Consider the following 26,178-nt stretch of genomic DNA (forward strand, 5'->3'; position numbering starts at 1 on the left):
TTGTACATTTCACGATCAATCCACAAATCGCTGGCATTCATCATATTTCCAGAAGAATAATTTTTTGTTTTTTTTTTTGAGGACCAAAACAAATCGCTTTGCATTGTCCAATTTTCATGGCAAGCAGTAGAACAGAAGAGCGTTCAATACAAACTTCCATTGTGGAAAAAGCAAGATATGCAGTTGGTGGAGACTCTGAAGAGGAAATAGAAGCTGAGTTACACAAGTTGGAGCATTGCTGTGTTTCACATAGACAGTATTTCATATTTGCTTTGCCCATCTTTGGAAAGGCAAAATATTTTGTGTGGATTTTGGCTTCCTTGGCAAGTATTGGAGGTATATTGTATGGGATTGATCAATCCTTAATAAGCAGCGCAGGTTTATATATTCCTGAAGATTTGCATTATGATTCCAACATAGAATCCATCATATCTGGCTTTATGCCTCTAGGAGGGATATTTGGGGCATTTTTGTAAGTCTCAATTCTATTCTTTCTTCCTTATTTATCAAAGTAAGGGTTTATCCAGCGAATGAACTCTTTGGAAGAAAATGGTCTATCGCGAGTGCCTGTCTATTGGATATATGTGGAGGTATTTTGGAAGCTGATGCTCATTCTTGGCAAATGCTTTTAGCTGGAAGAATGATTGTTGGTGTTGGAGTTGCTATTGAAGCAGCAACTGTACCGGGATATATTGCAGAATGTAGTCCTAAACATCGCAGAGGTAGTTTAGTTTCACTTTATCAACTTTGTGTCATGTTGGGTCTTTTGTTTGGTTATATCGATGCTGCTATATTTGTGAACTTGGCAGGAAATTGGAGATGGATGTTGGGTTCCTCATTATTATTTTCCGGTATATTTCTTATATCCATTTGTGTACTTCCAGAGAGCCCAAGATATCTTATGAAAGAAGGAAGAAGGGTTGAAGCCTATTTTGTATGGAAACGAATTCGAGGTTTTCAAACTTTTGAAGAGAAGAAGGAATTCTTTTGGATGGAACAGCAAGTTTTGAAAGAGATGCAGGAATCAAAAGATCGTTGGAATGTGTTGGACTTTGTAAGAAAGCCTCGTTGTAGAAGAGCTGCACAATATGCTATTATTTTGATGATCTTGCAACAGTTTTCTGGTATCAACACTATTAATCATTATATGGGCATCTTGATGCTCGAAATAGGAATGAATAAGCAGAATGCTGTCTATATGAGTGTGATTGGAGGAGCCACAGGTCTCCTTTCCACTATTCCTGCCATTTACTTGGTTGATCGTTTAGGAAGAAGAACGCTCTTGCTAAGTTTCATTGGTGGAGTCTTTTGTGGTCTTCTCATCATTGGATTTTCTTTTTGGACAACCAACATTCGGACCAAAGTGGGTCTCTATATATGGGGTGTCGTTGTATATTATCTATTTTGGGGTTCATGTTTAGGACCTATTCCTTGGGTAGTGGGATCGGAAGTCTGGCCAACTTATCTTAGAAGTCAAGGATTATGTATTGCTGATATTTCCAAATGGATTGGAGAATTTGTTACGACTTTTGCATTTCCTTATATGGTGAATGCGATGAAAAAGACAGGAATATTTTGTGGCTTTTATGCGGGAATCATTCTCATGGGCACTTTGTATCTCATGTTCTTTATGCCTGAGACAAAATGTAAAACGTTGGAAGAGCTCGAAGAAGTTTTTCATCAGCCTATGAGAGTGTTGCTGAAACAGAATAAGAATAATCTAAAGGAAACGTGGCAAGCTCTGAAAGGATTCCATGTAAACAAGATTTGGCTTTGCTCACCTTAACTCTTATATGTCATATGCAATGTCTTCCTAAAAGAAGATTTATGAATGTCCAAATTCTTCATTCTCAAAATTGCATTGATTGATGATCATTTATGTTTGTGACCACAACTTTCCGTCGTTGCTTCTCTAAAGAGCCTCAACATTCTCTTCTTTCCGGCCTTTCCAAAACAAGTCAGCTTAGCAACACTCATTCGGCAAAGACTTTTGATGTTTCTGCAATTGACAAACTGTTCACACCTCCAAGTTCCACTGGTAGTGGTGGAAAGAATAGACGCATCATAGGTCCTAGTAAGCCAAAGGTAACGAAGGAATTGGGTGAAAAGGTTCTTGTTATAATATAAGCCAAGGAATATGCGTTTACCTTAGAACAACTGATGCAGTGCAGAGTGCATATGGGACACGTGACTGAAAAGTGGAACCCCAAGATGGTAGTGACAACTTGTTGTGTGCAATACACTCTGTGGCTAACTCTATATACTAGGGACGGTATATATTGGGTGAACGCAATGGGATTCACATTATCAACTTGGAATATACTTGGACACACTTGAGAAGAGCACTGCGAGTTATCCGTGAAATGGTAGGTTTCCTATATTCGTCTCACGGTTTTTCACCCATTCTGGAAAAGGTGGCCTTGGATGGATTTGTGTTGTGGTTACCTCCGAAACGAAATGAGTTGGCGTCTGTTGCAAGGAAGATTGCTGAACAAGGAGAGGCGTTTATGTTGGATGGTCGATGGATACCTGGAACACTTACCAATCCTCTTGGATCGGGTCAGGCCAAAAAGTTTCGTTACAAATTACCAGATATGTTGTTTTGTTTAGACTGTCGTTTCCATACAGTTGCGTTGAAAGAAGCCCAAATGACCGGAGTACCTAGTGTAGGAATCGTGGATACTGATTGTGATCCTGGACAAGTGACTTATCCTATTCCTGGTAATGATGAGTCTGCTTTAGCCATCTCACTGTATTGTCAATTGGTGGTGCATGCAGTTGGTGAAGGAAGGTCACTGTCAAAAGGTAGAATGGAAATCAAACCTAATAGACCTCGACAGCCTCCTAATACTTCAAGACTTTTGACTCCAACAACTTTTTAAATAGGAAAAGAGTCGGTCACAAATAGATAGATACATACATATATATATGTATAAAACCAACAAGGTAGCTTTATCAAACGCCTAAGCTTTTTCGCAAATGAGAAAAAGTCTACTAAATATCGATTGTGTTCAAACTCATCAGCAAAAGCTTATGCGCTCTTTTAAAGCCAATAGTCAAGAACCAAACAGAAAAAACCCACGAAAGGACATTATAATGAGGCAACTCAACTATTTGTCACCATTTTGAAGAACTCCTGGGGCAGTATACGGAATATCACAGCAAGTAGAAACGAGAAGCATCGTAACAATATAAGGATCCTATGCTGCTTTGAAAATGTACTCGTCAATGCTTCCAGATACTTACCATGTTGGCAGCAGGGCGACGATCTTCAAAGTATCCCTTTCCATCTTTTGCGGTCTGATTGCCAATTCTAATGGAAGCACCACGATTACCTGTTCCATAAAGAAAACTATCTATGGATGCCGTTTCATGTTTTCCTGTAAGTCTCTTTTCATTTCCCTTTCCGTAGGCAATAATATGTTCCTTATGTTTTGCCTTTAACTTTTCCATAACTGGCCTATTCCAAAAATAAATAAATATAATTATATTCTCACTTGCGATCAACACAACTTACAAAATATGTTTCTTATAACCACCATCTTCTCTCATAGGCTTTGTAGAAAAGTTGGTATGACAACCAGAGCCATTCCAATCACCTTCAACAGGCTTTGGTTCAAGATTGACCATGACATCTAGTGACAAGTTTAACATATGCTTTCCTTCATTAACTCTCATCTACTTACTGAAAGATTCAGCCACACGAATAAGAATATATCTCGCAAGCCAAAGTGAGTCACCTTCCTCGATTCCCAGACAGGGACCTACTTGGAACTCCCACTGACCTGGGGCAACCTCACCGTTAATACCGGATATCTTAAGACCTGCGTAGAGACAAGCTTTCCAATGTGCTTCAGCAATTTCTCTCCCAAAGGCACACTCTGCTCCAGCTCCGCAGTAATAAGGTCCTTGAGGAGCAGGATAACCTAAGAATAACCTAAGGTTAGACCAAAACACAGAATGCCCATAAAACAGGCAAAACTATACCTCCTTCTGGAAACCCTAAAGGTCTTGCATCGGATATTTTCATCAAGAAATATTCCTGTTCCACTCCAAACCAGGGCTCCAAATCCTTCGCTGCTTCCATAACTTTTTGGCAATGATAGCGAGTATTGGTGGGATGTGGAGTCCCATCGGGCCAATAAGTGTCACATAGAACGAGAACATTATCTCCACCACGAAAAGGGTCACGATATACGGCACAAGGCTTTATGATGATTTCTGAAAAATGACCTTCTGCTTGACCCGTACTTGAGCCATCGTAGTTCCATTCTGGAAAGCAAGAAGGAGGACAGGAATGAGGGGCAGAGGGAAAATCCCTACAACAAAACAATTCAACCCGAAATATCAGTAACCAAGTACATAACCTACTTGAGATTCAAAGTCTTTCCCTTTGATCTAGGACGAAAAAAAGCGTCTAACCAAACATACTCTGCTTGAAACTGGTCTTCTAAAGGAAGGCTTTTAAGCATCTGCGACAGCGCTTCGCCACTCATTTTCTCCACTAACGGAAATAAATCACAAAACTGAATTGAACGTCGAGGAAGAAAGGAATTTCTAATCTTTCTTTAATGACGACTAAACAAAACTTTTATTTGTATAGAGACATTCTACAAAAATTTCTTTGTTGTCCTATGAATATGTATTTCAAGTCTATGATATCTCTTGTTTTTTCCGTTGGAGTTTTATTTGCTGATAGAAACGTACCAGTCTGAGGGGTTTTTCCCCACAATGACAAATACTGTCTATTGTCAACTATTTAAAATTCACAAGTCAATCCAACATTAGAAGCTTTGAAGATTTTTCTTGTGGATTCGTTTAAAAGTTGGTAGAAGCAAGTTGATTGAATATTATATGGTTGTGTGATTGAACTGACAATAGAAAGAGGAGACTGTTTTTTGAACAACAGAAAAAGTATTTGTTTTATGCAAAGCCAACATACGGATACCTTAAAGGAATTGTATCATTTGGCTTTGCTAGAAACTGTACTAATTAAATAAGCAGTCCAGAAAACATCAACAATGTTGGCAAACAAAACCCGGAGCTCCAACGGAATCAATGCATAGTTTATAGCGTTCACAGGAATCCACAGCAGCCACGACTTTTTCATAACATCAAACAGCTCTCGACGAATTTTCTGAGAAACTGGTTTCAGTGGCTCATCTCTCATCAACGCAGTAACATAGTAATAGAGAGCAGTAAACGGTGGTGAGAAGATAAACTGGTCCAATATCACCTTTGCCACAATGACTGCAAGAGAAGTTTGTTTGGCATTTCTAAATAAGCACTTGTCCAAGAATGTATGGAAATAGTGTACAACAGGGGCCCTTGTATATTATTCAGTTGTGGAAAATACAAAGAGAGTATTCACTCTTGGGTTACCTTAACACTAGTCCTATAGTAAACTCATTGATAACCTTGCTAGACTTTAAACCTTCACATTTATCTTCTATAATACTTGCCAAAACAGTACTTAATGAAGAAATAATCCCGGATGTAATGGACTTTTATCATTGTTCAGCAAATAACAGTAAGGACTGGCTTTTCACACACCTTTGTTATAAGAGGGTTTGTTTGTAACTGACGCAAATATGAGCGCCAAGCTAGAATGTAAATGTAACTAGTTGCGGAATTTTTAAAACTAGTAAAATGGACAAGTTGTTGCAAGCTTTTTGAAAAGTTGAGTGAAGTGGTTTGAATATTTGACATGACCCAAAACTCCAAAGGACAAAAAAGGTCATTCGATTTCCATTTGTGAAAGTCCATCTGAGCTTTTTTGAAATTGTTTCAATGGCGGACTCTGCAGTGTTCAGTAAATATGAGCTCGAAAGAGAGAAAAATATTAAAAAAAATGAAGAGTTGCTAGCTTCTCTAAACTTGTTACAACAGAAAAGAAACCCAGTTTCTATGTTAGACTCTTCTAGGAAAAAATTTCCCAAGCAGTCTGAAAAACAACAAGTTAGTGATTCTTAGTTTGTCTCTTGAACAGCTGATTGAAGACACTAGTCGAAAATGGAACCTCTTCGTATGAAATTACGTTCCAGGTCGTCCAACGACGAAGAAACTGCAGTGTCGATATCCGATAAACTGTTGCAATATGACAAGAATATACCTGAAAGAAGGACAGGTACCAACGAGTTTGTTGAAATCTTAGGTCAAAACATTGTTGATGCAATTGACGTGGATGCAGTTCTGAAGCGTCTATCCGATATATGTCTTGCAGAAACTTTTCCCTACATACCTGTGGCTCCCAGTACAGAAAGATTCAAAGAACTGCAAAAGTACGATATTCCTTCCGACCAAGGTTTCCTAAAGGTTGTTCCACACCGTATTTATTCAGTGACGTTTGCCAATACATCTAAACCTTTGGCTTTGGCGGGTGATAAGTGGGGCTATTTGGGTATTTGGTCTCCTTTAGAAGAGTATCAAAATGGCATAGCCTTGACACTTCAACCACATGTTCGTGCAATCTCAAAGATATTTTCTCATTACACATTAGGTAACCAAATCGTTACTTGTAGCTATGATGGTACTGTTCGAATTTTGAACTTGAGCCATGCATTATGTGATACTATTTTGGATAGAGAAGAAATGTTGTTTTATGATATTTCATGTATGGATGATGGAAACTGCTTTCTAGTTGCTTCGAATGCTGGTAAAGTTTTGTCTACAGACAAGCGTGACCGCAAGTCTACCCAGAGCATCTTGTTGCACGAGAAGAAAATATCTTGTGTTGACAGGTTTCCAGACCAACATACCTTTTGTACTTGTAGCGGTGATCATTCGGTATGCATATGGGACTTTCGAAAGGTTTCGTTTGATGAACAAATTCGCTCCACTCCTATTCAGGCCTTGCCACATAACAAGGCAGTGACAGCATCTCGAGTATCGCCTTCGGGAAAATTCATTTTAACTACCTGCTATGATAACTACATAAGAGTATTCCAATCCCCTCTCAACAATCCCACTAAAGGAGATAACTTATTGCACAAAATACCCCACAATAATAATACTGGACGATGGGTCACTCCCTTTTCAGCTGAATGGGATCCACAAAGTGACAATCTATTTCTCTGTGGCAGTATGGAAAAGCCAAGAGGAATAGATCTATTTCATATGGGAAAGTCTTTGGAAACGAGTCGACTATCTCAAGAAAACTTGACAACTATCATTCCGCGACTTGCTGTCCATCCAACTACAGAAATGATAATTGGAGGATCTAGTAGCGGTCGGGTGTTTGTCTTTGCTGGTTGCAAAGATAGAATTTCTATACTTCACCAAAATCCAAAACTTCCAACAGAGTGCTAATAAGCTATCCTAAAGTATTCATTTGATGGGTTTGTTATTTACATAAGCAAACAATGTACAGATCATTTACTTTCTGTCTTGATAGATTTGTTCTATTTCGGGAGGCGTCAATTGATACGTTCGATTACAAAACTCACATTTCACTTGCAATGTACCAATGGATGCAACTAGTTGATCAATTTCATCTTTTGGTAGCAGAGCAACAGTTCTTTCAACGCGGTCGATACTGCAATGACAACGATACAAAGGTCTACTTTTATGAACTTGTTGAATATTCAATCCTTCTGCAAGTTTGTTCACGATATCTGTGGAGTTCATACCTAAGCGAATCATTTCTGTTGGACTGTACTCTAATGAATAAAGTGTTTCTTCTAATAATTTTAGAGTTTCTTCTGAAGCTCCCGGAAGCAACTGCACCAAATAACCTCCGGCAGCAGAAACTGAGCCATCTGGTTTGACGAAAACTCCTGCAGCCACTGCAGAGAAAATTTGTTCACTTTGATAAAGGTAGTTGGCAATGTCCTCGGCAACTTCACCAGAAACAATACGTGTGAGACCTTGGTAAGGCTGCTTCCAAGTATAGTGGTTTCTAGTAACCCTTACTATCCCTTCACCTATTGCTCTGCTGACATCCAACTTGCCTTTTCTGTTTGGTGGGAGATCCACATTTCTGTCACCTACATAACCTCGAACTTGACCCAAACCATCTGCAACGGCAACTACCGTCCTCAAAGGACCACTTCCTCGGAATTCTATATTTACCGTTTCATCGCTCTTCTTTCCGGCACTTAGTAACAGAGCACAGATAAGTGTTCGTCCCAAGGCAGCAGTAGCAACAGGTTTTGTTTCCTGAATCCTTGCAGCTCCATCCACCAGTCCTGTTGCTACTAGACTTTTCAATGAAACTTTTCCGTTGCAGCTGATAGTCCGTGCTAGTTCATCTCCAGGAACAGGTTCCACCATAAAGTCATAAAAAGAATTGGCACTACACAACACAACAAAAGGAAAAACAGGTACCCGAAATTGAGTTCGCAAAGATACATTTCGGTATGAGATGAAACTGGAACAAGTACTGGTAGTTGCAAAGCAGGAATATGAATAACGATTATTATTATTATTATTATTGCTAACGGGACGCAAAGGTTGAGTAAATCCTATCATAAAGCTCTTCCGAGATTTGCAAGTTCCAATTTCTTCGTGTTTATTATTATTTTCGTGGGTGTGGCGGACGGAGGTTTCCTTATTGACTTCACATAACATTGGAGAATGTCGCAGAGTTCCACGTCTGAGTGTAGTGACTCTCATGGATTGGTCAGTCTGTTGAAAGATATGGCAGGAAACCAAGGAAAAACGGAGGACTCTGTGGAACCCACAAAGTCACTACCATCTCAAGGTCCAACAGATCCCGAAACTTCACCTTCCAAAGATAAAAATACAAAAAAACAAAATGACGAAACTTTGAGGCCTTTAAGTTTTTCTATCGTGACAGTTCCGAGTGTTATAGTAGCTGTCTCCCATCAAGCAAAAGCACAGTTGTATCCATTAGCTGTCCGAGTACAGAGTTTTTGGAAGCGTTATTTACAGCATTGTCAGTCATTGACAGATACGTTATTAAGAGCGCAATATATAGATAATACAAGGTTATTTGGAGAGAAACTTTCCAAAAGAATGTTGCGACAAACTACAGAAGCTATGGACAGCGCCAAAACTGCAGTTTCAACTCTTGTAAAAGGCAACAAGAAAAGCGATAACTAGTCAATTTCCTAAACGTTATTTATCCACTTTGAAAAGGAAGGGAACAAAGACATCTGAGTAGACAGTACTTCATCACCTAGATACTGGTTAGAAGCTTTGGCAAGTTTCTCTTGAGCACTTACGAGGTGTTGGAAGGCGTAACAAGTCAAGTAATTGGATAAATTCTCGTTCAAGAAATGCTTCATATGTTTGCTGTTCGCCTGTAAGGGGATGAAGGAAGCGCAGTTTCCATGCGTGCAGTTTTAGTTTCTTCCAGCAATAGGCTCTTGGCTCGTCATTCATATAATTTTTTGTGACGTCTCTGTATTTCGAAGTATCCTGATACAACAAGTCTCCAACGATTGGATGCCCTGCATGGTGTAGATGGATTCGAAGTTGATGAGTTCTTCCTGTCAGAGGCATCGCAATGACAAGAGAACAGTTAAATTCTTTGCAACTGTCGACTAATAGAAATTGGGAGATTGCTTCTTTGCCATTATTGGAAACTTTTCTGGATATTTTGCGTTCAGGGTCTAATGCTATAGGGGCACGAACTTCGAAATAAGTTTGTTGAGGTTTACCATAAACTATTGCTAGATACAATTTTTCTACTTGATGCATACAGAACTGTTGATGAATTTTTCGAGCACTTGTTGGATGTTTTGCAAATAGCACCTTAATAAGTGAGATGGATATTCTAGTTTGAAAACTTGGGTTTTTCTTACCACTCCAGAAGTTTCCATATCCTTCCAGTTTTTGTATTAGTGTAAACAACTTCATTTGAAAACTTTTCTTACCAGCCGATGACATACGTGGGGAGTATATCCAAGATAGCCTATCAAACGATTCAAAAGTGTGCCACCCAAAAAACGGTGTTTTGGGGACATACTGAGACCTGATGGTTTATTAACCTACACAGTATAACTTGCGGAGAAAAAGAAATTCTGCTAGAAATTGCATACCACCAGCACGTGATCATCCTCGTAAATAACGGAGACTGGTTCGTGGTCTACCTGGAGAGGAATCGATTTTGAGATATGCCGAATTTTACTTTTTAGTTGTTGATAAAGCTTGGAGTCTTTCTGGGGATCTAAACGTTTTAGTTTTTCAACCAATTCTTTTGCAGAGGTTAACTTTTCCCACGAAGGTTTATCTGCTCCACAACGAAGTGAACGAAAACAACAAGACTGTTTTCTACAAGCACACTTTCTATCAAATACCGAATTCACTTTCCTAAAAGCAACAGTGACTTTATATGTTGCAACGGTATCTGTATAACAACAAAGATACATCTCGAACAACAAAACTATGAATCATGGAAATCACAAAGTGATCTTCCTCTCTTTCTCAGGTGTTGTGACTAGAAATGATTTGTGGTTTTGTGAGTGCAACTCCTTTTTCCTCTCTAGTGTGGCGCTATTCTCAAAAGACACCTAATAGTTGTGTCACGAAACTACAGAAAAGTAAGATCATTAGGTCATATTGAATAGTCCTAAAGTATGCCTTTTCAGATTTCCGTCGCGTGAACACCCAACTATGCAAAACGACTTTAGTTGCAGTAGACAAGTCTTCGCCTTCAACTAGCGTATGTGTGACTTCAAGTTTTCGTCAACTTTCTAAAATTCACTTTCTTCATAGAATGTTGGCAAGACAGAAGAGAGCAAACCTTTTCAAAGGACTACTACTGGTGAAGAGGTCGGTAGCCATTTTGACTAGTTACTCTAGGTTACTTAACTTTACAGGCTTCAACGTTGAAGCAGTCCTTTTCTAGCATTCCCTCAGTCCAAAATAGTTGGCTTTCCGATCCCACCAAGTTTAACTCCAAAGTACAAGATGTAGCACAGGATATTCTGAATAGACCTGTTTTTTATGCCCAGTTGCTTGCTGCAACAGTGGGTATCATTATTGCAATAGATATATTAGACGCGGTTGTAATTGCATTGGATCGACTTCCACTGTTACCGAGTATTTTCGAACTAGTTAGTCATAATTATATTCTTTTTTAGACTATAACAACGAGTTTAGGTTGGTTTAGGATATTCGGGTTGGTTTATTTGGCGATATGCGTTGTTTAGTGGTTCACGACAGGAACTGAAATCCAAGCTGGATAGCTTTATTGGTAAAGCTACCAACAAGAAATAAACGAGTTGTGACGGTTGGGTACGAAAGGATATCGAAATATGGCTCTTAAACCCTCCCATCCCAAACGGTTTTTCCAGTCAACGTGGCATTGGCCATTTATTTCATTTGACCCCAAAATTCATCGAGGAATTGAATTGCGGACCCTTCTCTCTCTCTCTCTCTCTAAGAAAAAAAAAGCGCTCCAATTGTGTGTTCAACCGCCATTGAGTTGTATCATTATGAAGATAGAAAACGAGTAGTTGTAAAGATGCAAACAGAAAAAGAAGAAAATACCGTCTATTTTCCACGGAAACAAGAAACCACTTTTTCTCAAGGTGAAAATAGCTGGAGAAAAATGCAGACCGGAGCTTCGTCACCCCTACTCACCAGAGACACTTCTTCTTCTACCACCAAAAAGAGAAACAACGTGGACTTAAAGATTCGAATACCTTCTACTACCTCAGAGACAACCCATTCGTGGTCAAGTCCTATAGGAGAAGGAAGACCAAGTTCCAGTAGAGTTGCGAGAGCAGTGATAGAACCAGATACAGGGGAAAGGAAGGCTGATTCCAAGTCAGAACAATATGAAGGATATTGTGGCTCTCCTTACCTGTCTGAACTGGGGAGGTTGGGGTCAAGTACCGCTTTGCTTTCTTGGTCAAACGATAGAACAACTGAACGTAAGACTGCAAGTGCAAAGGACTGGGAAGCCTACTCTCCTGTATTGGCACAAGAACCAAAGGCTTATTCCGCTTCTTACATCTCAAAGGGAGGAAGAGCAAGAAGTCCGTTTCGTACAAACTCTACCTCCGATTCTGTAGCTTTAACTGATAGTGTGAACAACACAACTTTCGCTGTTAACAACGATATGGAAGTTAAATACCGTTTAAAGGATGAGGAAACTAAAGGTGGTGTAGATAAAATAGTGTCAGACGAATCGGAGAGAAATTGTTCAAAGATGGTATCTGTTTCCGCCTCAAAACATCGAAGACAAGGTTCAGGAACCTCAATCAGCAGTAGAAAAACATTAACTGAACATAGCCCTTTATATTATAATAATGAAACAAGCAATTTGGATGATTGGATAGGTGTTGTTCAAGAAAGAAAGCGACAAGCCTCAGAAATCAAGAGTGCTTTCGATGAACTCGCCAGAGACCTGGACTATTTTCGTAAAGCAAGAGAAGAGGATGACTCGTACTTGAGTATTGTCAGAGAGCGTTTAGAAAGTTTGGATTTGGTTTCCTCAGAGAAAGCTACGCTTTGTGAGAAACTTATGGATGAATTGGCGCAAATGGATGCGGAAATGGCAAAACTTGAAGAAAATGTAGCTGAATATGGCAAAGCTGCTGCAAGAGAAGAAACTCAGAGGTTAGGAGCTGCAAAAGCAATGTCGTTATTGGAAAATCATTTGAAAGCGTTAAATGTTGCTATAGAAGCAGAGACTACTCTTGCTGATGCTTTGGAACGACGCTTGCAAGTAGCAAAGACGGGAATTAGTTTATTTTCTGGTCCTGATGCGAAGCAACGTTATGAAGTGGCATTGAAGACCATCGAAGATGATTCTGCTAGTCTCCGCTCTGCACATGAACGCTGTAATCATGCCCGTGAGGAACTAAAAAGATTGAAAGAACAAAAGGATTTGATAATTCCTGTCATTGAAAGAGCAGAACAAATGAAAAAGGAATATCAGGAAGCGGAGTCGGAAGCTCAATGCTTGGAACAAGAAGTTTTCAAGCTACGACAAGAGTTACAAACTCTAGACGAAAATTTTGACTCCCTAGATCGTGTTTTGGAGGATTGTGAGTTCCGTAGTTCTCAAGCTACAAGTAGAATTGCCACAGCGAGCAAGTTGAAGGAGAAGCTAGTGTCTGACTGTAGTTCTAAAGCGAAACTTTTAGAGGTTCTCAAAGATCAATGTGAAGAGATTCGATTCCAGGCCGTAAACAAAGAAAGCACTTTATCACAAATGGAAACTTTTAATGCTCATATGGAAAGTGCTCTGGCTCAAGCAAATGAAGTTATTTCTGTTCTTTCAAAGGCTATTGCGGATTCTAAAAATTCAAGTCGCAATACAAGTACTAGTGCAAGCAAGACGGAAAGTATATCGAGTTCAGATCGTGTTGCAACTTATTCCCCATATAACTCTGCTGATCCAACCATTACCTCAAAGTCACAACGTAAGCGAAGACAAAGCCCTACAAAACCTCCTAAGCCGCCCAAGAGTTCGGAGGCACAGAGCCACAGTACTCAGGAGTCTGTATTGGAGACAGATGATGGTGAGAGAAACATGTTAGAAGTGAATAATATCAAAGGGAAACCTGAAAATGAACTGGACACTATTCGTTTCTCCATCAGTCTCCACGAATCAACTCGATATAGAGTCGCCCTTAGTTCACGAAGGAGACGCGAATACACAAGTTAATACAACACGAAAGAAAGTTGATGATAGAGGCGGAACAGGAGCCGATATGCTTCGTTCAGTCGGTACTACCCGTAGTATGAACGGTGTATTTGATCGTTTGGAGCCCTCATCGTCACATTACAAGTCTTCGTCAGCTCGAGAACAAGCAAGTGCTTCAGGTGCTAGTTCATCCGTAAGAGGTTCTATAGTAAATACTGTTTCCTCAGACTGGGCATATCCTTTAAGCAGTACTACTAGAAATGATGAACAGCGTAAGCAGTCTTCAGTTACTTCTCCTCCCTACCCACCAGTAGAACATGCAAGTGCTGCTAAAAATGTTCAGGCGGTTGGGGATGAAATTTCGCAATCTGCTCAGGAGGTCTCTTGGGATCGTGTATATATTCATGGCGAATTCTACAATTCAAGAACACTTTTTGCCTCCCCTTTTGAAGATATTCGGGAAGCGGAGCTTTATATGGACAGAGACAGAGTATCCAATAATGTGATTATTGGTTGGTATCGTCTTCCTCGTGGAAGTAACATGATTGATCGAACAGCTTTGCGTACTGTCGGAATGCAATATGTAACAACTGCAGACGATATTGGTCACCGTTTGGTTGTAGAAATTCAACTGAAAGAATCCAGTAGATACAACAATCATATGAGCGAAGGAGAGCGACCCAATGCAGTCACTGATATTATTTCTACGGATCCTGAAATGGACAGAAAAGTGTCTCAGTGGATATCTGAAGGACAAAAGGCGTTTTTAGTGGAAGATGAACTGACAGGAGAACGTCGAGGTATATTTTTGAGCTCCACTAAACTAAAAGTTCAGAAACAAACTAGTCATGACCGAAATAATATTAACGCAACAAATACCAGCAGTAGTAGCATAGTAGAGGATGTGGGAGGTATCTGGATAACGGAGGAGAAGAAAAGCTGGGCAGCTGATCCTGGTATTCGTTTAGATGATATGGATCCTTTAAGTTTCCAACTCACACTGACACATACTTTTGTATTTCGAGCAGCAACTTCGGAACAGCGCGATTTGATTGCGATTTGTATTCGACGTTTTTATAGTAGGTTTTTTGCTCTTCAACGTACTCGTAAGGTCAACTGTCAGTTTCAGTGACTGGATTGTTCCGCTCCATTGCGTATTCTTGAAGACATATCTGTTTTTGACTTGGATAAATGATACAAGAGACACGAGAGAATTTTATTGTTTTTGTTAACGAAAGATTATTGTAGCAACCTGCGTTTACTTTTTGGACTTGCCAAACTTGGAACGAAGTTCACTTTCTTCTTTTAATTCTTCTTTTACCATATTTTGATATTTCTCCTCCTCAGATTTGATAAGTTGTTGTTCTTGTTTTCGATATTCAGGCTCTTTGGGGGGAGGTTTATATCTCAGTGGGTCCTTTTCGGCAGGATCAGGATTTAAGATGAGTTCTTCATCGTATTTCAAAGACTAGAAGTGTTCATACAGATATTATTGGTTTATCTAAGGATCCTTACCTCAACGTCCTTTCGTAACTGCTCTGGTTTATCAATAGTGACTTTCTCGGCAAGTAACATAGGGAGAGTAAGTCCCAATGCCGCAGTGGACAAGAGTGTGCCAATTGCCTCTCGTCGAGTTGTCCGAAGAGATGGTTGATTAAGTGCCTCCTTCCTGCAAACCAAACCTAATGTTGTGTCATTGCGACCATATCTTGAAGTTTCCCTATGTTTTTGTAACTTGTAACGAGCATATGAGTTACTATGAGAGCAAAAGGATGGAGTAACGAAAGTGCATGCCATGAGCCCAAAAGAGAATCTCAATCTGCAAATGAATGGATGATGAACAAGTATCTCATTTGGGCTGTGTATAGATCATTAAATATTTTCCTTTGTTGTGGATTGCTAGGCAAAAGGTTATTTTCATAATTGATATCATTTTTTGTATGAGTAGTTTTGACTTTATACACATACAGAACACGATATAGTCTTTGTAAGCTGCCAATAGAGGGATAGCTTCCTATGAACAGATTGTCTATAGAATTATTACGTTTTGAAAGACATATTCCCAGAAGAAAATATGTCAAACCAACTAGTTGTGTTATCCCTTTTTCGCAGTGTACTCTATTCCAGGAAAGAGATATACTTTGTCATAATATCCAAGGACTGGAACTCACATATGACTATCCTTGAGTTGATTACACCGTTTACCTTGCAATATTCGTTGGAAATAGGAACTTTATACCATAATCCTGTTGTACGAGTTATTCATGGACGAGAGCTATTCTTTTATACCACTTTTAACGGACTTGTTCATTTCTTTTTCCACATACCAGTAATAGGAAGTAAGTGTATGAGCCAACAGTAGAAAGTTTGGCTTTCAAACGGACGATCACAAAAATGAACAAAAGATAGCAAACATACCGACTGGCAAATTCTCCGAGTAGTGCTACTATTCGCTTGGTAAACAAGACTATCACAAGCATTGGTTGACGAACGTAAGAACAGTGTAAAAACTCCTGTTGCTAGACCAAGAAGAGTGAAAAATTGAGCAGCGTGTACTAAAAGAATGCGCTTCTTTGAGGAAAAGTTCTTTTTTAGAAGAGAATACTTTACTGCATTTTTTAAATTCTTTTCGCATATGAAAAACTTTCGTTCTCACTGGTCCAATACAAAAACCTAATGATAGATGTAGGATTTGTAATAGAGCGACATTCATAACAACTAGAAGATGCCTCTAGAAGAGTGTCCAAACGACATTTATCACTGAATGGTTCGTGCACGTGCAGAGAATGAAAATTGGTTTCTGCTCGTCACTTTTCTAAGCTATTCAATTTGTGGATTCTGGTATGCCGGGTGTTATTGAGGCCATCTGCGGTGGACTTGCCATAGGCTTTTCAGTTGCCGTGAACGCTGTGCTTCTTGGAAGGGTAACAGGTATAAGTGGTATTGTCGGTGGTGTCCTTGCCAAACAGTCAGGCTTGCGTTGGAGATTATCCTTTCTTGGAGGACTGGCAGGGGGCGGTTGGATATTGAGGAAATTCTTGCCAAGTACTGTTCCAATTGTATCTGGGTTAGTTTCTCCGTTGAGATTGGCTGCTGCAGGTCTATTAGTTGGTTTTGGTACTAGACTGGGAAGGTAAGATTGGTTGTTTCAGTTTGAAATTGACAAGTAATGCTCTCGAAATAGTGGTTGCACTAGTGGCCACGGTGTATGTGGACTTGGTCGGTTATCGAAAAGGTCTCTAGTAAACGTACTTGTGTTCATGACCAGTGGTGCCCTAACAGCCATTTTGACTAAAAGCGTTAGTGCATATGGAGCTGGTTCTCTTGTAACCAGAGATCTCTTTACTCCCGATAAGAGTCTTTTGAAAAGCTTCGTCAGTTTTGCAACACCAGCAATACTTTCATTGATGGGAATTGTCGGTGCTAGTTTCTCTCTAGATGCAAACATTCCTAAGAAAGTTCATGAGTTTGCTTCTCCAATTATTGGTGCATCTACAGGATATTTATTTGCAATTGGTTTGGGCGTGGCTGGTATGACCAATCCAATCCAAGTAGTTCGTTTTCTTGATTTTACTCGTCCATATTGGTAAGTATTGATCAACCATAGAAGGACCAATATGAAGAAGTAACTTTGCACAGGAACCCAAGTTTAGCTTTTGTAATGGGCTCTGCTCTTGTTGTATCCTTGTCTGCCTTTTCATTTTTGAGAAAAAGAAATAATCGTCCTCTTCTATGTTCGCAGTCATATATTCCTTGTGCCGCAGAAGTCGATATGAATCTGATTATTGGTGGCGCACTCTTTGGTGCTGGTTGGGGTTTGGGAGGATTTTGTCCTGGTCCCATGCTAGTCAGTTTCTTTAGTCGTCCTGAAGAGCAGGCTAATCAAGTCGTAACTGGGGCAATGCTTGTAGGAGCACTTGTATACCAGCAGCTGCAAAAGTCCAAGGAGACCTCCTTCCAAGGTGTACCCAAGGAAGACACTGGAAAAGAGACATCGCGTTTGAGCGAGTCAAAAAACAACTCGGAAAGCAACGGCTATTCTGTACAAAAATCAGATTCTCCTTCTCATGAAGAAGATGGTTAATCGCGTTTGTATGGAAGTATAAAAGTTTAATTTTTATGACAATTGCTTTGAATTCTTTTTGAGCCAATTATAAATGGCGGAATGGAAAAATCCAAAATTGCTAATAAGAAAAATGAAATTCGGTTCAATTTTGAATTGGCAATCAGTTGACAACAAATGGAACCCTCTTCGGAAGAGTCCTTCACCTCTCATATAAAGAGTTCCAAACTAAGAAATCAATGGAGTTGGCTTTGTCACATTATTAAACGTTATCAGAAACTAGGGATATTACCCAGATGGATATTTAGTAGCGGTCAACCAGTTTCCCTACCATTCTTTATCTTGTTGCTATTTTTTATCCTATCGATTGGAGTTGTATGGAGACGTTCTAGTCACTGTTCTCATATTTTTATTGATTTGGGAAGCAATGTAGGAGATTCCATAGAAAAGTTTGTGGACCCCTACAATCATCAGTATCGTCACTCATACCTTGCCAAAATAGTAAGGGAGCATAAATGGCAAGCAAAGGACTTTTGTATCTATGGATTTGAAGGTAATCCCCGATTCAAGGAAAAACTAGCGAACCTTGAAAAGTTTCTTGGTTCTGTAACCAAACGCATTCAAATATTTACGGAAACTGTGGTTACTACCCAAAATGGTCTCGTTCCTTTTTATCTCGATGAAAATTCCTATCAACACAATTTTTGGGGTTCTTCATTGATTGCTAGTCATAGAGATGTTTGGATGAGTGGGAAAAAGTCTATTCAAGTATATGGTATCGACTTTTCCTCCTTTTTGGCTCAAGTGTTGGGATGTTCCTTTCGATCATGTAAAGATAGAAGAAAAGCTAAAACAGTGATAGTACAGATGGATGTAGAAGGAGAAGAATATTCCATTCTTCGTCAATTGCTAATGAGAAACATGTTGTGTGGTGTGATCGACTATTTATTGGTAGAGTTTCACTCCCACGCCTTTCGACTGGATGATAACACCACCGTAAAAGGTGCACCTCCTCTAGAGTTTGAGAAGTGTTTTCATTGGTTGGCACAACATCCAGAGTGTAAGACCACAGTTATTACCCAAGGCTTAGTGGATGACTATCAAAACGTATAAAGCACTCTCATTCTAATGTGTTTTCCCACTGGGACTTGTAAACTATGCAGTCTTCCAATTCCAAAGCCTATAATACAAAAACAATGTGAAAACTTTCACTGCTTTCTGCCTTCAAGTACAACAAACCCTTTCTGCAACCCATTTATCTTCCCGGATGGCAGCTTCGAGTGCCGGAATGGAAGAAAACTTAAACTCGCGACGTATAAAACCCAATAACAACAACGACAAATGTTGTCCATAAAAATCTTCCAAGTCTGCCATAAGATGTGCCTCTATTGTTTTCTGGTCGTTTTCAAACACAGGGTTCCATCCAACCGAAACGACAGTCTTATACACTGGTAACTTGCTACAAATTTCGTGTGCTAAGAACTGATAAAAATATTCATATAATCAAACCTTTGTAACTTTGCCCAACCAAAATAGATGCCACAATCCAGAGACTGTAGAAGCTCTTGATAGGGTTCTACAGAAAGGTTGGCAGTTGGACAACCAAGTAGCTGCCTTCCTCTTTGATAGCCTCTCAATACAATCCCTTTCAATACTATAGGATTCGTTTGGTCTTTCTGATATAAGAAAACTGGAGGCTCAGAAACTTGTCTTTGAAAAGGACCACTTCCTTGTTTCCCAACCAAGTCTTGAGTGTATCGTAACCACATTTTTGTGAGTCAAAACGAATCATGGATGATCACTCGAGTCGACAGCTTGGAGAAGAACTAAACCAGTTATTTTCCAAGTGGCAAGAAAATTTCCAACCTCTAGAACCCCACTTGTCAACTTTTCAAGAGATAGCTGACAGTGTTGCCGAGCTTGCAAATGATGGCGCAGACTCCTCTATATTCTCCACTCAGCAAGTTACCACCGGTCCTCTGGAGGAAGAACTGGTAGCTGAAAACCTGTGGAGACCAATGGAAGGTAATTTATAGAACTATACTTTTTTCAAGTCTTAAACTTTTCTATGTAGAACAAGGAACCAAGTCGTTGATAGAGTTGGGTCCTGGCGTTGATTCTATTACGTCGTCTCATTTAGAAAAGTTGCAAAGAAACGACGAAAGAATATTGTCGAATTGTGCAGTCGACAAGTTCTGTGAAAGCCTTATAGATATAGCATCTAGAGAGGTGGAACATAGGTCTTCTTGTTTAGCCACCTTTGATGTACATAACTTATCTGTCGATAGTTCTTCTCGTCCATCCCATTCTGCGTTTGGAACGGAAGATAGTCATTATCTTTCTTATCTTTTGTTTTTAAACCGTAGAAAGTTGCAGGCTGTGGAAGACTGTTTGGAAAAAATTGATTCCATTCAGAAACTGGACACCCTATCACAACAACAGAAGAATAATGGTTCTTCCGTTAGTCACGGTAGTAGGACTTCAATGCCGTGGTATTGGAGTTGGATAAGAACCAACTCTCAAAAGAATGCTGTTCATAGCTTAGAGCATCCACCGTATACTACGGCATTGTTTAAATATGCCAACTATTTTATTCAGCGACTAGGATTTTCTTCTTCTAACCTATTCAAAGGATACGTTCCATTTTGCGGTGTTGAAATCGTGAAAAAAGGTCGTAGGGAAGGTTAGTGATTCATCATATCAAGTACTTTGGCTCATCATAATATTATGTTTCCATGGCTACTACTAGTTCTTGAACCAAAGCGGCATTCAGATACGGAGCGAGTGGGCTCTCAGAAACGTAAGGAATTGGGTATTTCATTTGAGAAATCCTTTCGTCCGAGAAACTTTCAACAAGTATTGGAAAAGATGGTCATAAGAAGTGCACAAGAAGAAAGATATCAGGAATTGGTTGATGAGTTAACAAAGGGTGTGATTGGCCATCATGAGTTTCGAAACAAGATTAAGGAAATATCTGAGATGAGCTTATTGGATGCTAGTTATCAATCAGTGCATTGGAGTAGAGAAAAATGGGTGGGGTTACTTGAGCAGAATACAAGCAAGTTATCTAGTAAGTATTTTGCTTTGAACACATATTGGATCGAATTCTTACATGTTAACTTATAGAGAATGTTCAAGTGGATGATGTAAGACTGTATTGGGTCAATTATGGAGCTTCCTTTTATCGAAAGGACTCATTTAGCAAAGAAGAAGATGAAGAAATATTACAAGCAGTACAACAACTTGGAGAACATAGTTGGGTAAGTAATGGAAATGGAAAGCAACAGGATCTCATTCAACTTTTAAAAGGTTCAAGTAGCCAATCGAGTGAATTCAGGTCGAAGTCCATGGCAATATTTTTGTCGATATCAACGAACTCTTCGACCAACTTGTTTGACTTGTAAATGGACGATGGAAGAAGATATGAAACTTTTGGCAGCTATAGAGAAATATGGTACAAAGCAGTGGTCACTTGTATCGTGTAATGTTCCTGGAAGAACTCGTCAACAATGTCTTCATCGTTGGAGAAGAGTAAGTGAGATTTGAATATATAGATAGATATGGAGAGAGTGAATGGAATAGGGTCTTTGTCCGAATATTCATCATGGCAAATGGACAGTAGAAGAAGATGAACTGCTACGCAAAGCAGTAGTAAAATATGGAGAAGGTCATTGGTCACAAATAGCTCAAATGGTTCCTGGACGAACGGATTTACAATGTCGAGAAAGATATACTGACGTTTTGAAACCCTCATTGAGTCATCAGCCTTGGACCCATGAGGAAAATGAACGTTTGTTACAACTTACTCAAGAGTAAGTATGATTTATCGATTGAGAGAGAAGTATGAATTTGCATTAGAATGGGAACAGGAAAATGGTCTCTTGTAGCATCATTCATGAAGAATAGGACTGATAATCAATGTTATCGTCAATATAAGAAACTAAAAAGTGAAACAAGGTAAATATTTCTCTCTTGATTCAACAGAATCGGAATAAAATGAAAGTGTAGGAAAAAACAGAAGAGGTCCAATTCCGATGGAGAATAACTTGCAAGTCATTACCTAAACATTCTCACACTTTTATTTATGAAAAAAGACTATAAAGGCATTCTTAAAAATTATTAAACTCAACAAGATACTGAAACTATCTCACGAAGCAGTATTTTTGATGAATCGACCTTTAAAGCGACATCGACGCTCTGCCAATTGTTTACGACAGTAATATCGGATCTTTCGTCCTGTGTTGCAGTTGACCTTCATTCGCATACGTTTCTCTCTCAATCGACACATTGCCTTTTGTCGATTCAATTTTTCATAGCTGTCTGATAAACTCTCCGTTGGTCTTGCCAACTTTGGGAATGTTGTTACTGCACAAATACTTTCTTCCAGACCAACAATTGATTGCACATTAGAAGAACTTTCTATATCCTGCTTGTCTGTACCATCTTCACTCGTAAGGAATGAATCTACATTTGCACATTTATCGCTGTCTTCATAATTGGCTACTTGAAAAAACAATGAGCCCATGTCGTCGCCTTCCAAAGAAGAGGAAAAACTGGAAAATGGATATTCCTCATCAACCCAACTATCTAAAGTTGAGCTTAACGAAAAAGTGGGAGAGTCTAGGATAGAACTGTTGCCCGACACTGGCTTCATATGAGGACTCTCTAAGACAACTTTCTCTGAAGATAGAATATCTGCCTCATCATGCTTCATATTCTTGGAGCAATGTTCGGCAATCATGTGAGTTATCACTTCCCTCAAATGGCACATTTCCTTAGAACAAGTAGGTACTTGATACAAGGCGGGATTGCAAGGTCCTCGAAAGGCGGACAGTCTTTCACACAAAAAACTAATTCTAAAAATAAAGTGATTAGCTTCCAATGTTTACTAAAATTTTTTATAAAATATACCTTAGATGACATTCTTTGTCTGCGGTGGAAGTATGATATTCAACGTCACACTGATCACAACAAAATACATCATCTTCTTCACAATATATACTGGAGTTTGCACTTTGACAAAGTTCACACAGTTGGGAAGCTAATACTTGGCTAGCTTTCATAAAAGTTGACAGCAAAGCAATGGATAATAATCGCTGTCTCTGTTCAATAATTTCTCTTCAATAAACTTGAACCCTCCGAGAGCTACTTTTAAAAGTTACTGCTTTTTAGAACCAAAGTTTACTTTCTCTATTGGAAACTCAACGATAACGGTGAAATATTCTGCTTTCTGTAGAATCTATTGGGCTATGATATACAACTTCAACCGGCGCCAACTCTTGGGAGCAACACAGAAAACCTTCCTATCAAAGGGAGATTACAGCAGAGCCAATCACGTCGTTGGCTCTCGTATTGGGAGGCGGAATCTTCATTTCTCTTTGATTTGATTTGACTCTCTCATAGCAAGTCTATTGGACATTCTCTTTTTAGGAACGGAGTAGCAATATATTTTGTTGTTGGAGAGCGTTGAGTGGTTGTCTTATCACTCGCAAAACAACAAGACCATAATGAAAAAATCATCGAGTTGCCGTCACTTTCTGAAAAGTTTCCTATTGTTCTTGAAAGATATTCCATAGCTCTATTATTTCAAAAGATCATGAAATCTTTACCCAATTTCCTCAATCGGTTTGCTATTTCATCAACAAAGTTTATCTACCATAAAGGACTTGTTGAATGCTGCAATCATCATTGAGCTCCTATGCATCATTTGAAAAACAATCATCAATTTCAAGTTGCCATAGGAGGAGGGGAAGGAGGAGGATCGAGGGCTGGTTCAGTTCTACTTTATGATAAAGGCGCTTCTAGAGTTGTTCTGTCCATACTTTTATTTGAATGTCATTCACCAGTAGCTTATTGGTTTCCTTTTTGGTTTTGTTGTTATATCCAGTATACGAGTTGTTTTCATCGTGGCTAACCAACGAGTTGCGAAAAGAAACGTTGACGGTTACCACTATATGCATTCCAACGGTGAAAAGAGAAACGTTTTACCTCGCTCAAGTCATTTATTCTTTCTTTCAATTATGTCAGCGCTATCCAAGAGTTGCCCAAGACATCCACCGAGTTTTTATTTTTCAACTAGACGATCATGACTTAAACCCCTATTGGAATGAGGATTTGACTATTCCTTTTCACTGTAGAAAGAAGATTTTTATTCAACTCCTACCACAATGTTTTCCAGCAATAGAGAATAAGACCTATTATGAATGGCGATGTAAGGAAGCCATCGACTATGCCAGGACTATGGAGAATTGTGAAAAGTTAGCTAATCCATCCACAACTTTCTTTCTTCTTCTTCAAGATGACGCTGTGTTCAATTCTCATTTTCCTTCTTTTTATGAGGCGCTTCCTGGTTGGATGGAAAGATCAAAGTGGCGACGAGTATGTTCTATTTCTTTATATGATATCAAACAAAGAACGGATGGTGGGCCTTTATTGTCGTACAACGCTGTGGCAAGATTGTATCCTAGAAACTTGATGAACAATATGAGTGCTTTTATTAAAAGACAGTTCCAAAAGCAACCAGTGGATTGGTTGATTGAAGAATACTGTAGAAAACTTCATTTAACCACGTTTGTCAAAGTTCCTAACCCTGTTCGTCATATTGGTAATATTTCAACTTTTAAAACATTTGCAAAAGCAGCACGACGACTGGGTCAATATGATTCATCGTAAGACCATTATTCATTATTATTGGGCTTTACAACGGTTTCTCTAGTGCTCTTTACTATGATTGAAGTTATTTGTAACGATAGGCTAGGTAAACTTTGTTTGCAGGAAATGAATAAACTCAAAAGGGTTTTAGGAAGGAAAATTCGGGTCAAGTGCAATCCAGACGATACCATTGGTATTGTACACAAACTGTATATATATATTTGTGAAGAAGAGGATGAACGGTTTCCTTTAGGAGATTTGAAGAAACTTATTGCAGCTCAAACAGGAACAAGACCTGAGAAGATTAGAATACAAAAGTGGTACACTGTTTACAAGGACCATATTTCCTTGGCGTATGTTGGAACTTGAGTTCTGTATCCCATAGTGACTTGGTTTTAGGGACTACGAAATTCACGATGGAATGGGTTTAGAACTTTACTATGACTAAATAGGTCTTCCACAAGTAGTTGTGTTTGGTTGCATAAATCAGACAAAAACTTACAGATAAAGTCCCTCAGGAACTCCCTCATTCTTCTTATACAAAACATTTTCACGAGCCTTTCTAAAGTCGTCCTGAGTAACTTTCATACGTCGTTCACGTAATGCCATCAAACCAGCTTCCGTACAAATAGCTTTGATATCTGCACCAGACAAGTTATCCTTGGTCATTACCAACTCTTCCAAGTTGACGTCATCTGCAAGTGTCATCTTCGCAGCATGAATCTGAAATATTTTACGTTTAGTCTTCTCATCTGGAAATGGAAACTCAATCTTTCGGTCAATTCTACCAGGACGAAGAAGAGCTGGGTCCAGTGTTTCAATTCTGTTGGTTGCTAACAATACTTTGATATCTCCTCTCGAGTCAAACCCATCCAATTGATTCAACAATTCCAACATAGTACGCTGTATTTCACGTTCACCACCAGAAGTTGCTTCATATCGCTTTGTACCAATAGCGTCAATTTCGTCAATGAACACTATGGAAGGCGCCATTTCTTCTGCAGCTCGAAATAATTCTCGTACCAATTTGGGACCATCTCCCAAGTATTTCTGAATAAGTTCGGAACCTACAACACGAAGAAAAGTTGCTGAAGTGCTATTTGCCACAGCTCTAGCCAATAAGGTTTTTCCAGTTCCTGGTTCCCCATATAATATGACACCTTTTGGAGGACTTATTCCAATATCCTCATATAGTTCGGGGTGAGTCAAAGGAAGTTCTACAGCTTCCTTGATTTCTTGTATTTGTTTTTCCAAACCGCCAATATCTGCATAACTTTCCAAAGGAGCCTTATCCACCTTCATAACGGACACCATGGGGTCCACATCATCAGCCAGCACTCCCACAACACTTAAAACTTTGTTATGTAAGAGTACCGTGCAACCCTTTCCATTCTTAGTCAAACAACTTTCGAGCATTTCACCTATACTTACCGGTTCAATTTGATCCCTATCCACAAAAGAACACATATTCACGTAATATTCTGGACCGACTGCTGAAGACACAATGGCGTGATTATCGTCTACTATTTCTTCCAAAGTACCCACTCCAACCGGTGTTCCTCTTATATCATCAACTTTGGACCTTTCTTCTTCATGTTTCTCTTCTCTTGGTCTTATTTTCTCTTGTTTGGTAATAAACTCTTCTTCAATGAGTAAATAATCCTTTACTCGCTCTAGTTTCAACATTCGTAGACGACAACGAGCACTTGGCGTTATGGGTGGTAGTCTAGTAGCAGCTTCAGGACCACTTGACTTTCTTTTCTTGTGACCTATTCTAGTTGGCCCAGTAGGTGGTTCATATTTTTTCTTTTCTTGACCTTTCTTATCTCCTCCTCCTCCTCCTCCTTGGTTGAAACCTGGAGGACCTGAAAACCCACTTTGGTTTTGACCCATAATTAAA

The 26,178-nt window shown here is 39.3% G+C and overlaps 18 protein-coding genes across 20 annotated transcripts; 10 read left to right on the forward strand and 8 right to left on the reverse strand.

Moving 5' to 3' along the window:
* The first annotated feature begins 62 nt into the window (after window positions 1-62).
* On the forward strand, window positions 63-1,833 carry Gasu_37770 (MFS transporter, SP family, sugar:H+ symporter). Its single transcript, XM_005705188.1, has 2 exons — window positions 63-472; window positions 517-1,833. Exons 1-2 carry the CDS (start codon window positions 117-119, stop codon window positions 1,784-1,786), a joined length of 1,626 nt encoding a protein of 541 aa, XP_005705245.1. The 5' UTR covers window positions 63-116; the 3' UTR covers window positions 1,787-1,833.
* Window positions 1,834-1,842: 9 nt separating this feature from the next.
* On the forward strand, window positions 1,843-2,903 carry Gasu_37780 (30S ribosomal protein S2 (plastid)). 2 transcript variants are annotated; one of them, XM_005705189.1, is made up of 4 exons: window positions 1,843-2,085; window positions 2,134-2,214; window positions 2,268-2,366; window positions 2,415-2,903. In XM_005705189.1, the coding sequence occupies exons 1-4, from the start codon at window positions 1,879-1,881 to the stop codon at window positions 2,880-2,882; spliced, it is 855 nt and encodes a 284-aa protein (XP_005705246.1). In that variant the 5' UTR covers window positions 1,843-1,878; the 3' UTR covers window positions 2,883-2,903. The 2 variants fall into 2 exon arrangements, with proteins under 2 accessions (XP_005705246.1, XP_005705247.1); XM_005705190.1 differs by having other exon boundaries at window positions 1,843-2,074; window positions 2,129-2,214.
* A 4-nt stretch (window positions 2,904-2,907) lies between these two features.
* Window positions 2,908-4,542, reverse strand: Gasu_37790 (glutamine synthetase). The gene is made up of 6 exons (XM_005705191.1): window positions 4,372-4,542; window positions 3,988-4,319; window positions 3,687-3,926; window positions 3,518-3,635; window positions 3,247-3,460; window positions 2,908-3,200 (listed from the first exon to the last, which is right to left on the reverse strand). Exons 1-6 carry the CDS (start codon window positions 4,494-4,496, stop codon window positions 3,111-3,113), a joined length of 1,119 nt encoding a protein of 372 aa, XP_005705248.1. The 5' UTR covers window positions 4,497-4,542; the 3' UTR covers window positions 2,908-3,110.
* Window positions 4,543-4,548: 6 nt separating this feature from the next.
* Gasu_37800 (peroxisomal membrane MPV17/PMP22-like protein) lies at window positions 4,549-5,772 on the reverse strand. The gene is made up of 3 exons (XM_005705192.1): window positions 5,554-5,772; window positions 5,383-5,504; window positions 4,549-5,327 (listed from the first exon to the last, which is right to left on the reverse strand). Exons 1-3 carry the CDS (start codon window positions 5,764-5,766, stop codon window positions 4,964-4,966), a joined length of 699 nt encoding a protein of 232 aa, XP_005705249.1. The 5' UTR covers window positions 5,767-5,772; the 3' UTR covers window positions 4,549-4,963.
* Window positions 5,773-5,782: 10 nt separating this feature from the next.
* On the forward strand, window positions 5,783-7,333 carry Gasu_37810 (transducin family protein / WD-40 repeat family protein). The gene is made up of 2 exons (XM_005705193.1): window positions 5,783-5,958; window positions 6,007-7,333. The coding sequence occupies exons 1-2, from the start codon at window positions 5,791-5,793 to the stop codon at window positions 7,306-7,308; spliced, it is 1,470 nt and encodes a 489-aa protein (XP_005705250.1). The 5' UTR covers window positions 5,783-5,790; the 3' UTR covers window positions 7,309-7,333.
* Window positions 7,334-7,347: 14 nt separating this feature from the next.
* Window positions 7,348-8,682, reverse strand: Gasu_37820 (molecular chaperone Hsp33). The gene has a single exon (XM_005705194.1). The coding sequence runs from the start codon at window positions 8,611-8,613 to the stop codon at window positions 7,375-7,377; it is 1,239 nt and encodes a 412-aa protein (XP_005705251.1). The 5' UTR covers window positions 8,614-8,682; the 3' UTR covers window positions 7,348-7,374.
* Window positions 8,683-8,697: 15 nt separating this feature from the next.
* On the reverse strand, window positions 8,698-10,352 carry Gasu_37830 (ribosomal large subunit pseudouridine synthase D). The gene is made up of 5 exons (XM_005705195.1): window positions 10,005-10,352; window positions 9,840-9,953; window positions 9,768-9,788; window positions 9,186-9,717; window positions 8,698-9,139 (listed from the first exon to the last, which is right to left on the reverse strand). The coding sequence occupies exons 1-5, from the start codon at window positions 10,332-10,334 to the stop codon at window positions 9,072-9,074; spliced, it is 1,065 nt and encodes a 354-aa protein (XP_005705252.1). The 5' UTR covers window positions 10,335-10,352; the 3' UTR covers window positions 8,698-9,071.
* A 10-nt stretch (window positions 10,353-10,362) lies between these two features.
* Window positions 10,363-11,293, forward strand: Gasu_37840 (uncharacterized protein). Its single transcript, XM_005705196.1, has 5 exons — window positions 10,363-10,505; window positions 10,554-10,627; window positions 10,681-10,737; window positions 10,785-11,021; window positions 11,068-11,293. The coding sequence occupies exons 1-5, from the start codon at window positions 10,409-10,411 to the stop codon at window positions 11,182-11,184; spliced, it is 582 nt and encodes a 193-aa protein (XP_005705253.1). The 5' UTR covers window positions 10,363-10,408; the 3' UTR covers window positions 11,185-11,293.
* Window positions 11,294-11,302: 9 nt separating this feature from the next.
* Window positions 11,303-14,723, forward strand: Gasu_37850 (uncharacterized protein). The gene is made up of 2 exons (XM_005705197.1): window positions 11,303-13,439; window positions 13,519-14,723. The coding sequence occupies exons 1-2, from the start codon at window positions 11,432-11,434 to the stop codon at window positions 14,694-14,696; spliced, it is 3,186 nt and encodes a 1,061-aa protein (XP_005705254.1). The 5' UTR covers window positions 11,303-11,431; the 3' UTR covers window positions 14,697-14,723.
* A 24-nt stretch (window positions 14,724-14,747) lies between these two features.
* Gasu_37860 (uncharacterized protein) lies at window positions 14,748-15,502 on the reverse strand. The gene is made up of 2 exons (XM_005705198.1): window positions 15,080-15,502; window positions 14,748-15,032 (listed from the first exon to the last, which is right to left on the reverse strand). Exons 1-2 carry the CDS (start codon window positions 15,359-15,361, stop codon window positions 14,823-14,825), a joined length of 492 nt encoding a protein of 163 aa, XP_005705255.1. The 5' UTR covers window positions 15,362-15,502; the 3' UTR covers window positions 14,748-14,822.
* An 880-nt stretch (window positions 15,503-16,382) lies between these two features.
* On the forward strand, window positions 16,383-17,686 carry Gasu_37870 (uncharacterized protein). Its single transcript, XM_005705199.1, has 3 exons — window positions 16,383-16,697; window positions 16,749-17,150; window positions 17,204-17,686. The coding sequence occupies exons 1-3, from the start codon at window positions 16,408-16,410 to the stop codon at window positions 17,646-17,648; spliced, it is 1,137 nt and encodes a 378-aa protein (XP_005705256.1). The 5' UTR covers window positions 16,383-16,407; the 3' UTR covers window positions 17,649-17,686.
* A 6-nt stretch (window positions 17,687-17,692) lies between these two features.
* On the forward strand, window positions 17,693-18,813 carry Gasu_37880 (uncharacterized protein). Its single transcript, XM_005705200.1, has one exon. The coding sequence runs from the start codon at window positions 17,805-17,807 to the stop codon at window positions 18,738-18,740; it is 936 nt and encodes a 311-aa protein (XP_005705257.1). The 5' UTR covers window positions 17,693-17,804; the 3' UTR covers window positions 18,741-18,813.
* Window positions 18,814-18,817: 4 nt separating this feature from the next.
* Window positions 18,818-19,402, reverse strand: Gasu_37890 (riboflavin kinase). Its single transcript, XM_005705201.1, has 2 exons — window positions 19,137-19,402; window positions 18,818-19,086 (listed from the first exon to the last, which is right to left on the reverse strand). The coding sequence occupies exons 1-2, from the start codon at window positions 19,394-19,396 to the stop codon at window positions 18,852-18,854; spliced, it is 495 nt and encodes a 164-aa protein (XP_005705258.1). The 5' UTR covers window positions 19,397-19,402; the 3' UTR covers window positions 18,818-18,851.
* Window positions 19,403-19,412: 10 nt separating this feature from the next.
* Gasu_37900 (hypothetical protein) lies at window positions 19,413-21,744 on the forward strand. Of its 2 annotated transcripts, XM_005705202.1 has the most exons (8): window positions 19,413-19,652; window positions 19,702-20,310; window positions 20,377-20,697; window positions 20,754-20,887; window positions 20,937-21,158; window positions 21,210-21,439; window positions 21,486-21,584; window positions 21,636-21,744. In XM_005705202.1, the coding sequence occupies exons 1-8, from the start codon at window positions 19,418-19,420 to the stop codon at window positions 21,670-21,672; spliced, it is 1,887 nt and encodes a 628-aa protein (XP_005705259.1). In that variant the 5' UTR covers window positions 19,413-19,417; the 3' UTR covers window positions 21,673-21,744. The 2 variants fall into 2 exon arrangements, with proteins under 2 accessions (XP_005705259.1, XP_005705260.1); XM_005705203.1 differs by having other exon boundaries at window positions 21,486-21,638.
* On the reverse strand, window positions 21,648-23,042 carry Gasu_37910 (zinc finger protein CONSTANS-LIKE 2 protein). Its single transcript, XM_005705204.1, has 3 exons — window positions 22,763-23,042; window positions 22,539-22,729; window positions 21,648-22,483 (listed from the first exon to the last, which is right to left on the reverse strand). The coding sequence occupies exons 2-3, from the start codon at window positions 22,688-22,690 to the stop codon at window positions 21,775-21,777; spliced, it is 861 nt and encodes a 286-aa protein (XP_005705261.1). The 5' UTR covers window positions 22,691-22,729; window positions 22,763-23,042; the 3' UTR covers window positions 21,648-21,774.
* Window positions 23,043-23,332: 290 nt separating this feature from the next.
* Window positions 23,333-24,323, forward strand: Gasu_37920 (uncharacterized protein). The gene has a single exon (XM_005705205.1). The coding sequence runs from the start codon at window positions 23,460-23,462 to the stop codon at window positions 24,297-24,299; it is 840 nt and encodes a 279-aa protein (XP_005705262.1). The 5' UTR covers window positions 23,333-23,459; the 3' UTR covers window positions 24,300-24,323.
* A 9-nt stretch (window positions 24,324-24,332) lies between these two features.
* On the forward strand, window positions 24,333-24,802 carry Gasu_37930 (ubiquitin family protein). The gene is made up of 4 exons (XM_005705206.1): window positions 24,333-24,384; window positions 24,430-24,471; window positions 24,532-24,631; window positions 24,678-24,802. Exons 1-4 carry the CDS (start codon window positions 24,354-24,356, stop codon window positions 24,724-24,726), a joined length of 222 nt encoding a protein of 73 aa, XP_005705263.1. The 5' UTR covers window positions 24,333-24,353; the 3' UTR covers window positions 24,727-24,802.
* Window positions 24,803-24,817: 15 nt separating this feature from the next.
* Gasu_37940 (AAA-type ATPase) lies at window positions 24,818-26,172 on the reverse strand. Its single transcript, XM_005705207.1, has 3 exons — window positions 25,710-26,172; window positions 24,893-25,661; window positions 24,818-24,851 (listed from the first exon to the last, which is right to left on the reverse strand). The coding sequence occupies exons 1-3, from the start codon at window positions 26,169-26,171 to the stop codon at window positions 24,841-24,843; spliced, it is 1,242 nt and encodes a 413-aa protein (XP_005705264.1). The 5' UTR covers window position 26,172; the 3' UTR covers window positions 24,818-24,840.
* Window positions 26,173-26,178: the final 6 nt, after the last annotated feature.

This window comes from Galdieria sulphuraria (genome assembly GCF_000341285.1).
Source record: "Galdieria sulphuraria unplaced genomic scaffold scaf_32, whole genome shotgun sequence".
Lineage (NCBI taxonomy): Eukaryota > Rhodophyta > Bangiophyceae > Galdieriales > Galdieriaceae > Galdieria > Galdieria sulphuraria.